The sequence below is a fragment of the Chaetura pelagica genome, unplaced genomic scaffold (genome assembly GCF_000747805.2).
Source record: "Chaetura pelagica isolate M959 unplaced genomic scaffold, ChaPel_1.0 scaffold305, whole genome shotgun sequence".
Classification (NCBI taxonomy): domain Eukaryota; kingdom Metazoa; phylum Chordata; class Aves; order Apodiformes; family Apodidae; genus Chaetura; species Chaetura pelagica.
Window position 1 is genome coordinate 1,012,490 of NW_009953512.1, and position 13,169 is coordinate 1,025,658.

Sequence of the window (13,169 nt, forward strand, 5' to 3'; positions counted from 1 at the left end):
GTTGATCCATTAGCACCTATCTACAGGATGCACAAAGCATGGTTCACCAGAATGAGATGAACATGGCACATGGACCCAAATGGAGAAGGAGCACAGAAAGAATTTCTCTTAAGAGCTGTGTTAGGTAACCCTCAAAAGTGTTCCACTAGCATTGCAGAAATGTTGGATTTTTAAAGCCTGAGGGATGAGAAAATCACCAACAATGTCCCTTGAGTTGTTTGACCACCTTTAGTAAACACACCTGGTGACAACTAACACTTTCTGTGCACTGTTGGTGTTCAGCCTGTTGATCTTCTGGATTTTGTGAACATTTGAACTAAAATGCTTCTTTCTTAAAATTTATAGAAAAACTTACAGAAAATCTGTTGTCCTTTAACCTGCCCAAACACCTTGGTCTGGACTGAAAACAAGCAGACAACCCTTAAGACTGGAAATGGTTGGTTTGGGGGGAGTGAAATGTACGTGTGTGCATATATATATATATATATTTATAGTAACAAGGAGTGAAAATGCAGAGAGAAGCACCAGGAAGATGTCTCATCCTTAATGGCACCACTTGATACCAGGCAATGGTAATAGTCCAGTAAGAATACACACATGCCAGACACAACCAATGAAATACTTTCCTAGTAAGCCAAACCATGGCAAGTTCAATGCTGCCCTCTCCCCCCAAGGTCACTCCTGCTCCATGAGTCAGATCTTGATTCCTTTTCCCGTAACACAGCAAGTTGAACAATCCAAGAATTTTCAAATTTCATCAAAATCCATAAACACATTTTATTCTATCCAGAAGAACATTGAACTTGGCGGGACAGAGCACCGCAGCGGTGGCCCCAAGTCAAGAAAAATCCTCTTTTGAAGAGTCAAAACATCTCCCAGGAGTTAAATGAAGTAGGTCTGGAAAATGGGCATCTACTCTAAATACAAATATTCTCCTTTTTCATAAACAAAATAGCCATAAAAAGCTTTTAATTACTCCACATTTACATTAACAACATGTTAAAAACATATCATCCTATTAGGTGAGTGAAATTACCCGGATCGGACCAATTGCCAAACTGAGGCACATGTGGATTGGTAACTTACCCAAGGCCACACAACGAGCACTATCAGAGTCAAAATCAGAACACCAAAACCCCTGGCTGCAGGAGCTGTGCTCAACTTTTTTTTTCTATAAACTCTCCTCTTTTTTGTTCTTTTTTTTTTTTTTAATTCAGTCTTCACCACTAGAGGAAAAACACAAAGAACTAATCTATTGTTCCTACAGGCATAACATTTTAAGAGATCACAGCTGTCAGGTAGTCTGACATCTTCAATGATGCAGATGAGGAGTTGCCCACTGATTAATACCTACTTCAAGGTCAGTAGTTCCTATAAACTCTCCTCTTTTTTGTTCAATTTTTTTTTAAATTCAGTCTTCACCACGAGAGGAAAAACACAAAGAACGAATCTACTGTTCCTACAGGCATAACATTTTAAGAGATCACAGCTGTCAGGTAGTCTGACATCTTCAATGATGCAGATGAGGAGTTGCCCACTGATTAATACCTACTTCAAGGTCAGTAGTTGTGGCTGGACTGGAATATAAAGCTTTTAGCAAAAAAAAGTCGTTCTGGTTTCAAAGGTTTCCAGGGATGATGCAAAGTCCACCCTGATGGACTGTTCCAGTAGGTCATCACCTCCAATCCCACACCTTTACTCAGCTTTCACCTTTGTGTTTATAACTCATTATATGTTTGACTCCTTATATTAAAACAGTAGCTACAATTAGTGTTTTCTAACAGGCACCCAGAGAAGAAGTCGTAATCCTCTTTGATAAATTTAAAGATACAAACCTCCTCAAGCCTTGTCACATAAAACCTCTTTCCTAACCCTGATCCTCATGTAGGATCCTCAAATCATCACAGCTTTGTACAACAAAACTATGAATCACAGAATCACAAACTGGTTTGGGTTGAAAGGGACCTTCATGATCAGCGACTTCAACCCTCCTGCATGGGCAGGGACACCTTCCACCAGCCCAGGCTGCTCCAAGCCCCATCCAACCTGCCCTTCAACACTGCCAGGGATGGGGCAGCCACAGCTTCCCTGGGCAACTTGGGACAGGGTCTCACCACCAGGGCACATAATTATTTATCATGGTTTATTAGAAGAAAAAACCCAGCAAAGCAGAGGTCCAGAAGGAGCTCTGAGTCCTGTCCAGTTACAGCAGCTACCACAAGCACCAAGCCCTCCAGCCCACACCAGGACTCAGCCCTCCAGACCAGAAAAACCTGACTCTGCAATTTTCCCTTCCAGCCAGGGCAAGGAAAAAAGTCTCCTCCCCAGAGCTGCAGCACAACCAGCCCAGAAGGGAGAGCAGTTTTGCTGAAGGCCACATAACAGTTTCCTGGTAATTACTCTCATTCCCTGCTCACTGGGCTACACCAACATCAGTAGCTCAGACCTCACAGCCAATAAATACAACTTTTATTAACAACATATAAAAGTGTATATTGAGCACAAGACTCTCTGGAGCCAGCTCACCTCGCCACGACAAACCCACTGAGGTCCAAAACCTTACCCTGAAAGGTCCAAGGCCTGAAGACCAAGTGATTAGACAGAAATTAATAAAATAAATTAAAAAGAAGCTATGACCCATAGCAAAAAGGGATCCAAGCTAGCACCAGGGACACCTGAGCCACTGCAGGCCTTCAGGACCTGGAAGCCTATTCAAGAACAAATTAATGAGCTTTCATTTTAGGCTGACTTTCAGGATCCTGGAAGGACACCTCTACATGCCTGGCAATCTAAACCAGTATTTCTACAGATTATTGCCATCTTTTATGCCAGATGTAGGAAAAAAAAAGTCATCAGTCTGAGGTGAACAACCTTCAATTTCTACACTTTTGAAGTTTTGCATGTCCCCAGGGTGTTTCTTGCCCCTGCTTGGGTCCTGTCCTCACCACACCACAAATTCTGCCAGCCAGAAAGTAAATATTCAGGTGGTATTAGAGAAGGACATAAACTAGTAAGGACCAACATGTCTTTTAGTGGCCAAGAGACAAGTTCTTAGACTGCTGGGTCATGTAAAACACCTTAGTGCCACCCTCTGAACACAGAGAAGAGAATAATGCCAGTAACGGTTACCAGGCTCCTATCTCCTATCAATTTACTCAAAAACAATGCTGAAGTTGAGGGATCACAGTGCACAGGGGCTGGTGAGGAACAGGGACATGAAATACAGTGAGTATCAAGTGGCTGCTGCTTATAGCAAAGTAACACCAGTTGTAAACAGCAAATCAGTCAAGTCAGGACAACCTTTTAGTAAATTGTTTTGGTCAAAGAATGGTCTTGGAAGGAAAACAGAAGAATGTGTGGGAGTTAAAGGTAAAACTAAAAACCCCAGAAGAAGGAAAATCACACAACTTCCCTTCAAAGTTTCTCTTCTGATCCATGGCCCAACACAGCCAACTGCAAGGGAATCGTGGATCAGACACGATGTCATTTCCATACAGCTATTTTTACTTTCAAATATTTGAAGGATGACAACTCCAGCACCTCTCCACGTGTTGTTTTGGTTCATTTATAAATGGCAATTCCTAATGACTTCCCGTGGCCTCCCCCAAGCACAGTTTGCTGCTGCTCGACACCTTCTACTTGGCCAGCTCTGGCTCTGCTGACATGAAACTGCCATCCAAGATGTGGCTGATGTGGGGCACTGAAGGAGCCAGCTCCAAGCTGCTCCAACAGAAGATGGCACCCAGCATGCAGGCTGCTCACTCCCAGCTTACACCAACGTTTACAGTAAAACACTATTTCTCTCCTCTTCAAGCACTGCTGCCTTCAGTTTCTAAATGCTTCTGTTCCCAGGTCCTTTATGGAATCATAGAAAGGTTTTTGTTGGAAAAGACCTTTAAGATCATCAAGTCCAACCCTTAATTCAGCACTTCCAAGACCACCATTAAACCATGACCCTCAGCACCACATCTACATACACTTTATGGACCTTCTTTAATGGGAGCTCACTTTGTAGACAGGTTATTGTCCCTTTTTCCTCAGCAAGTGCTAGCAACAGCAGACCAGTGTCACCTGACATCTGCACATCAAAGAGATCACTCACAGATGTATTAAGATGGAGCCATTACAAATAGCAGCAGCAGTGCACTAGTCATGGCAAGTGGTAAATGGAATGACAAGGTGACCTTCAACATTGTGCTCACATTAGTACCCCAACTATTAACAATCCCCCATCCTAATAAAACCTATTCAGGAAATAAACATCCAATATTAACACCCCAGACAAACTTCCTTCTTTTATTCCAAATCCTGTGCTCCTTTTAGGTCATTACGGTGGTGACAGGTAGGATTTTAAATCTTTATAAACATGTATACAAAATGACATTGATGAAGCAACAGCAGGATCAGGAGGAGAAACTGCTTCTCGCTTCACAAACCCAGTCACCAAAAATAAGGTTGTCCTTCACCTCCAAGTATGTACTTAAAGAAATGTGAAATGAATGAGGCAGAGCAGGAGTGAAAAGCAAGTGTGATGATTGCCCTGACCCTTCTCACAAGCAAACATCCCCATTACCACTAGAGAAAAAAACTGTGTAAAACTCATTTAATTTATGATACCCTCCGCTCACAGTGTGCTATGGAAGCCAAGAGGCCAAAATCCCACAGTTCTCTCATTCTGCCTGAGGAACCTCAAGGAACACATTTTCTCTGGAGAGAATCAACCAAGAAGAGATGGATGACTTGCAACCACTCAGCCCAGCTCTTGCAGGCAACACAGAACTGACCTTCATGTTGCATGACTACTTTTATTTTACTTATTTCCCCAAGCCCTGCAACCACAGCCATTGGAATCTTTGATTCAAAGCACAAATTAAAGGGGGAGAATAGGACGGAATAGAAGAAAAGTTAACCACAAAATATACATCAAATGCAGAACAAAGTAACTGACCCAAAACCAATGAAGCTGCTTCTTTCACAAGCTACAGCAGAGGCTGCTCTGCCAGATGGCATTTTTGCAACTCAACCAAAAAATAACTTGAGACCATTTCATCTAGATAATTTCCTGTCATCTAGTTCCTGAGGATTTTAAGACTTCCACAAAGATTCACAGCCTCCAGGTACCAGAACAGGTCTTACTTGGTAGTTGTCCAGCCATCCTGGAATAGGTATTTGGAATACAAGGGGAGAAAAATGTTTGATGGGATCCAGCATGGTGCCCAACCTGCTCGTGGCCATAACAGATTTGTGAAGTGACCATGCAGTTTAAGATTCCTAAACTCACCTACAGAATCATGCTGGGCAATCACTTAAACAAGCAGGGAATTCATCTAGCAGGTGGCCTCACACCCTCCCTTACCCTGCCAGGGGTTAACAGGATCTGTGGTGCTAAAAATTCATGACTAGAAAAACAGGAGACTTGGAGAAGGAGATGTAAAAAGCACTTGCAGCAAGAATTGTTTCTGTGCACTGAGAATTGTCTGATAGACCACAAGAGGCCTTTGGACTCACAGAATCACAGAGTTGTGTTGGTTGGAAAAGATCTTTCAGATCATCAAGTTCAACCCAGCACTGCCAAGGTCACCACCAAACCATGTCCCTCAGCACCACATCTACAGGGCTTTAAAATCCCTCCAGGGATGGGGACTCCACCACTGCCCTGGGCAGCCTGGGCCAGGGCCTGACAACCCTTTTGGGGAAGAAATTGTTACTCATATCCAACCAAACCTCCTCCAGCACAACTTGAGGCTGTTTCCTCTTGTTCTGTTGCTTGTTACCTGGGAGAAGAGATCAACTCCCCCTTGCTTCAACCTTTCATGGAGCCTCAGCCTCCTTTGCTCCAGATGATACCAACCATTAAAAAACATGTACAACCTTAGCTGAGTCCCCCCAGGCTGTCAGTTTACGCTTTAAGGGCTTAAATATCTCACATTAACTCCCTAGAGATGCAGATACATCCTCAGAGGTGGTTTCATTTTTAATTTTACATCACCCAATTAACTCAAAGCTGTAGACCAAAGATGGAGTTGCTCTAAGATTCAGCTACAAATCCAAACCTCTCCCTCTGCCCTGTTTCACCACTGGGAAAACAGACAATGCATCTGATGTAGACACAGTAATTGCCAAGATTTGCTGATAAGAACAATTTTCAGTGCTTCCAGTAAAACCATTCCCACCACTGTCTGAACTCAGAACTACTCATCCTGTAAAGGCAGCCACTGTTGGGGCAGTGAGAGAAATATATTGGGGATTTTATTCACATGCAGCTTTTAAAGGACTTAAAGCTTTCCCAAGCAGTGACTGGGATTTAATCCCTGCACTCAGCAAATGGGATCCCAATCTCCATGTCTGGCCAAGATACATGTGTCAGAGACTGAATCCTCCCAAACAGAAGCTCTTTGCCTGCCCTCAAAAAGCTGCTCTGGAAGTGCTGCTTCCATCTCCAGGCTTTGGAGTGCTCCAGCTGAGCATTTCTATCCTACAGTCAGCACTAATTTGTGGATACTAAAAGACAGATCATTCCAAATCTCCAACCCTCCCTTTCTAAAAATCTGGGGTTATTCTAACAAATGGAAAAATACTTCAAGATATTCAAGGCCACCTCCATAATACCTCAATTTCGACTCTTCTTGCAGCCCTGGATTAAAATCTGACTTCATGGAAGGGGAAAAGGAGGAGGAGAAGAAATAAAGGAGCAGGAGAAGGAATAAAGAAGCAAAAAGCAAAGGGGGGAAACAAAAAAAACCAACAACCCTGACACACTTTGCTCTCATTTCGCAAGCTAAACTGAACACTGGGTATTTTCCACTGCTCTGATTTAAACCAGATCCAACATCTGGGACAGCCACACTGCTGGGTCTACCTCCATCAGAAATCTGCCTCTCAAGAAGTTCACTGTGGAGGTCACAGGGAGATCAGAGAAGGGTTCACAGCCCCTCCAGCTCTTGCCACGTTTTGGTTGGTGCCAATGGGTTCTGCCAGGTCCAGCTCAAAGCCCAGGGCTGCAGTGTTCGCTCAGGTGCTGGATGGAGATGTAAGAGAGAGGATAGGAATGAAAAGGAAGCAAATTCTCCCTCTGGTGTCACATCATCAAGTAGAAAAGTCAGGAAAGGAAGTGAAGCCTGCTGAAAGGGCACCGAGCACAGGGAGGACGCAGGGATGGACTGGTGCCACCAGGGTACACGGGAAGTCATCACCCATCTGACCACACGGCAGCTCCCTCCTGCTCCTCATTGCCCTGTGCAGCCACTTTTTGGAGAAGAAATCACAGTGCTCTGTACACCACAGGCCAGTCTGAATTTCCTTTTCCCCCTATAAAGTTCAACCTGCTGAGGAGAAGAGCCAAGCAGTTTGACATGGAGACAGTGTGTTTTGGATGCACCAAGCTTTCAGTCAGGGTGCCACACAACCAGCAGCACAGGGAACACAGTCTCTGCCCCACAGCCCCTCTCCAGTCTTTCTCCCACAAAAAGTTCCTGAACTTTAGATCTCTGTTGTTTGGACCTGCCTGGCCACAGCAGGGACCAGATTTGGTTCTTTCACCACTTTTTCATCATTCAGATTTTGCATCCAGGTCTTGCTGATGACCACAGCTGACTCATTCTCTATCTTTCTGCTGTATTCATGCTCAAAACACTCACATAACCCCTGGTTACCACTGGAGGAGCTTCCTTCAGCTTTCTCATTTACAATAGCCCCTGCAAATTTGCTCCATTAGCAGTTTCTGCTTTCATGGATGCAACACCGCAGACCCACACAGAAACCTTCCATCAGGTCCCTGTGAGGAACCCCTCACCAAGAACCAACACTCCAGAGCAGAAGAAGAAAAAACAACAAACCAAACTTAATATGTGAGCTGCAATGTAGGCACAGGATGAGGGATGTTGGCAGGACAAGACCTCATTCACCATTTGCAACTCATTACTTCTGGTTTTGGACAGCACAGAGCCTCAGCACACCAGTCCCACCTATTGAACCCTCCGTAGATCAACCACTGTCAACAACTACCAGCATAGTAGGCTTGTGCACAGAGGGGAGATGACCAAAAGTAGAAGCAATATTAGAAGACAGCAAAGAGGTTACTAGCACATCATGTTTTACCAAATCCTGGGAGTCTACATGAAGTTCTGGAAAGCTTCCTGCCTGGTTTAGCCTTCCATCTGTTGCCAACCGACCCCATAGCACACAGATCCCTGTTTGCATCCTGGTATTTGGCAACAGCAAGAAATATTTCCTAGCAGGAAGAAAAAAGAAATAAAAAACCCAATACAAAACACACCACCCTCTTCCATTCACACTGCAACATCTCCTGGACATCCCTGTGGGCCTAATTCCCAGAACATTGAAATCCAAATGGGAAAAATATACTGATTACCTGCCAGTAACCTCAAGAGTGGCAAGCCAAGCCCTTAATAGCAGCCTGCATTACCATCTGGCTACCACACAGCGACTGGGAAAATGTTATTGTTCTGAGTTGGACTTGCTTGTCAAGATAATTGCTTCAGCATTAATTAAATGTTCCTCTCTGCAAATGCATAGAAAGCTCACGTGGATAATCCCCCCCCACTGCACAGGATAAGCTGCTCTGGAACCAGTGGGCACAGCAAAGCCACTAGACCCAGGCCTGCCTGTGGATCACCAAACGTTAACATTTTAGTTTAAAAAAAAAAACCACCTGAATATTCATCTCAAAAATGTGAAGACGAATTATAAGCATGACTTTTTACACCCTCAAAACAGTTAAAACATTGAGGGGAGTGAGAACCACCCCACCACCCACTCAAAGCATTTAGTGCTGGAGTCACCCCCACACACCCATTTCCCATCTATGTCAGCAGAGTTCACTGGCATGCAAATCTTTCTCAGCTGAGGATACAAAGGCATTTCACAGTGACACAGCTACTCTGAGCCACCAGGAGAAAATTCACCCAAAGCTCTGCTTGAGGCAATCCAGAAGGACTGTCCTCACTTGTAGCCAGCTGCTGTAGTCACGTCTAGGAGATCCTCAGCAGATGGGATCTGAAGAGATCCTTCAGCTTCAGCACAACAATTGTCTCTCTCCATGGGGTGGCCCAAACCCAGCTGTTTCTCCACCTTCACGTGCCCTGGTCCAACTTCAAGAGTAAGCTCATGGAATCCTAGAAAGATTTGGGTTGTAAGGACCTTAAAGATCATCTACTTCCAACCCCTCTGCCATGGGCAGGGACACCTCCCACCAGACCAGGTTGCTCCAAGCCCCATCCAGCCTGGCCTTGAACATCTCGAGGGATGGGCCAGCCACAGCTTCTCTGGGCAACCTGGGCCAGGCTCGCACCACCCTCATAGCAAAGAATTTCCTCCTCATGTCTCACCTAAATCTCCATTCCTCCAGTTTTAATCCTTTGCCCTTCATCCTATCACTCCCTGCCCTTGTCCCAAGCCCCTCCCCAGCTTTCCTGGAGCCCCTTCAGGCACTGGAAGGTGCTCTAAGGTCTCCCTGGAGCCTTCTCTTCTCCAGGCTGAACAGCCCAACTCTCCCAGCCTGTCTCCAGAGCAGAGCTGCTCCAGCATCAAGAAACTGTGATTTCTTTAGCCACCCCTCATTTTTCTAATGTTCATCTGCTGATAATCCTACATACAGTTCAATTGAACATTAGATTAATTAATGTTAACTGTACAAGTAACAGCAGATGAAAGGGCCTGAGAGTCCAGAAAGACCTGCTAGCAGTTCAGAATCTCACTGTGGATTCCCTATCACAGGTGAGTGTCATTATCGCTCAAAAGCCACACTAGCTTAATTGAAGAGCCTGACAAATTACATTCAAGACTGGATCATCATATTTACATATCCACTTCTACCAATTAACCAAATGAACCATTGGTGCAGCTACAAAGCAATTCAGTACTTGCATTTTCTGCTTTCACCCAACTGCAACAAATTTTGACCCAAGCCTGCCTCAAGAAAGTGCAGGACACTTCAAATGCCATTTATTTTTCTTTATGTTCTGCAGCTCTGTTTCCACATTGTCCTTCGTAGAGAAAATGAGGAGAATGTCAAGATACTCCACTGGGAAAACTCAGGCCAAAATCCTTTCCACATTGCCCTGGACACATCTCAACCTCTTCTTCTTCTGTGTTCAATGTTTGACCCAGTTTAGAAGAAACTAAAGGACCCAAAGAGCCCAGAGGTTCTCAGGAGGCACAGGCAGGGATTGTCCTGACACAGATTACATCGCTATGCTCTTAATTACATTGAGCCACTTTTCTGTTGAGATTACAGGCTGTGACACTGCCGTTGGAACCTCTGAAGTCTCTCCAAAACCTTCTCTCACTGTTGAGAGCTTAGCGCTCTTGGTCGAGTCCCAAGCTGTGGAAATTTGGGCTGTGTTTTGATCAAAGGCCTCCTCGTGTTCCGTGCAAATTTCAACACTTGCGGTCTCTGGGTTCCCTCGCCAAGCTCGAGCCGTTGCCTTTCAACACCCGTTGCTCTCTGCTTCTTTCAAGGGGTGATTAGGCACGGCTCTCGAGCGCAGCTGGCATTTAAGAGGTTGTTTGAAGGCCTGGGACAGAGTTTTACATAATAATCATGAATTTGTTTAATTAGGCTCTACAAAATGTTTCAATTTGAGATCAAACGGTTCAACTTTTTATTCCCCTTCTCAGCGATGTACTCTATCTTGAAGGAACTATGAGAACTGAACAAATTACAGAAGCAAATGAGCTCGCAGAGAACCAGAGCAGGAGGACACATCAAACCTCCAAAGGTCCCTGTATCTCCACGTGCAGGGGCTCTTCAGCAGAGCACATCTCCAAGTATATAACCTTTGTTAATGAAGTCAGAGCATCATCACCTCCTCTCTCCAGCAGCCTGAAGACCAAGACAAATCCCAATTTCCCTGTCAGGGAAAGAACTACTACAGCTCCCTTTGACTCCATTACAGTAAATCTACTTCTCCCAAGCACAGTGCTCACATCAGGCACAGAGAAGAAAAGCTGTAACGACCAATGGCACCACAAAACTAGGGCATCCTCTTAGTGAAAGAAACCAAACCTCTCAAGGCCACTTCTGACCTACACAAGAGCACCCTTCTCCATCAAGGGCCTTACCTGAAGAAAGACTATTTCAAGCTTTTTCACTATGTTACTGCCCAATGCAGAAGCCTTCCTTCAATGCAGGAGTCCCAAGCAAGATACTCCAGGGTAAGCATTTTCCCCTGGGCATCAAGATATAGAGGAGGTTTCTACTAAATGAGTATCAGCCAGACTTGTGGCAATTACACAGCACTTAGTGCACGCATGTCCAACAGATGAACACACAGGACGGTGCTGGATGGCAGCTGAGACATGTTTTACTTGCTCTGAGCCTGTCAGTGCTCCCAAGCACCAGGTTCTGATGATATTTTAACAAAGGAAGGACTATTTCCCAACTACACTCTGGAAGCTGATGCTACAACTGCTGACAGAAATATCTGTTTTCTTTAAAAGAATATCATAATAACCTAGAAAAGCTTCCAATGATAAAACTCCATCTGCATTGACATGGCAAACATCAGGAGACCTCCCCTAACATGGGAAGCAAACCAATCCCTCCTGCAAGAGTTCAGTCTGGGTAAAACCAAGCATCTTGAGGAACTTTTAATGCCTGAGAGGTGATAATAACAGTTGTTGGGTAGGGAAGCATTTCACAAACCTTCTTGAACACGCTAATGGGGTATTGCAGGCTTGACCTTTTGGCTGGACATAGCTTCACACTAGGATGGGATCCAAGCTGTTCCACACTTCTGGATGTCAGCAAAAAGATCAAATGCCCAACGAGGCCAATTCCTTCCTCTGGCCCAAGGGAGAGGTTATTTCTTCTGCAACATCAGTTTTGAATTCATCTTGCCTCGAGTGTGCTGCAAAGACCTCAGTCCATGACATGAGCACAGTTCATTTACCCCAGGGCAGATGCAGCAAAGGGGCAAATATCAGGTAAATAAGGGCTGAAACTTCATTCACTGCAGGAGGGGAATTTCCCTCTGGACAGACTCAATCCTCCTTGTTCACAAATGCTAAAAGAGCCACAAGCAGGACTAGAGTTACCCAAAATGAATGCTTCTGTTCAAAGCTGACAAATACGATGGGTTTTTTTTCCCCATAGCATCTTCTTCTGGACCAAGCTAAGCCCTGAAGGACTGTGTTGCTCTTCTGCGCTGTGTTTGGCAGTGAGGTCACTCAGCCTCTGTCACTGCAGCTGTGAAGATGCAAAGCACATTTGGTTGGGTTTTCTTCGATTAGCAGGAAAAACGAGGTCTGACAACATCTCAAGCTCACCAAGGGTGAAACACATGGAGGGTAACAGGAGTTTCTAATCTGATCTCAAAGTAGCACAGAGAAGCAGGCTCTAAGGTCCAAAGTCAAGAATCCCAGTTGACTGCAGTTTTCCTGGGATTATTCTTGCCCTTCCATGACCAGCTTTTTTTTTTTTAAACATCCTTTGAAGACAACAAACCAGGTAGCACAAGTCTTCCATGCAGACCCACAGCTGAACTTCTGAAGCCTCGTGTATTCCCAAGCCTGAGATTCTCCAGAAATTATTTTAATCTTTCTGCTCAGTCTTGAACAGATAAATTATTCAGCCACGTTCCTTGAAGATGCACAAGGAGCACCCATGAGATCAAACAGAAGCTACTGAAGATGAGAAAATCAAGCTGCTATCCATATGCATGAAGAAAGAGCCATCTATAAATAGCAAAGTAGGAAGTTAAGTCTCCTTTAGGAACATAATTTATATGAAGTTGTTTTTGTTCCCAACTTCAGAAGTGAGAAATAGGAGGAGGAATAAAAATTTATTGCAATCTGATGTAGCTGTTGGACAGCAGTTTCACATCTTTGTGTTCCCAGAAGCTGCTTCACGTGAGAGCGAGCGCCAGCTCCAGAACCCAGCAGAATGTAGAGGGGCAGAGCAGCAACACGCTCCCCAGTGCACACCATGGACGTGTCACACACACACAGTGGACGTGCCATAGACACAATGGCTACATCACAGACACATACACAGTGGCCGTGTTACAGACAGTGGCCACGTCACAGACACACACACACACGCAACGGCCACGTCACAGACACACACACACACGCAACGGCCACGTCACAGACACACACACACACGCAACGGCCACGACACAGACACACACACACACACAAACGACACG

General features: G+C 44.8%; 1 protein-coding gene across 1 annotated transcript in view; it reads right to left on the reverse strand.

Moving 5' to 3' along the window:
- Positions 1-13,169, reverse strand: part of EXOC6B (exocyst complex component 6B) — a 273,905-nt gene that overhangs the window by 203,594 nt on the left and 57,142 nt on the right. The window contains exon 7 of the mRNA XM_009999464.1: positions 10,039-10,051. Within this exon, the coding sequence (XP_009997766.1) occupies positions 10,039-10,051 (13 nt within the window). The remainder of the gene's footprint in view (positions 1-10,038; positions 10,052-13,169) is intronic.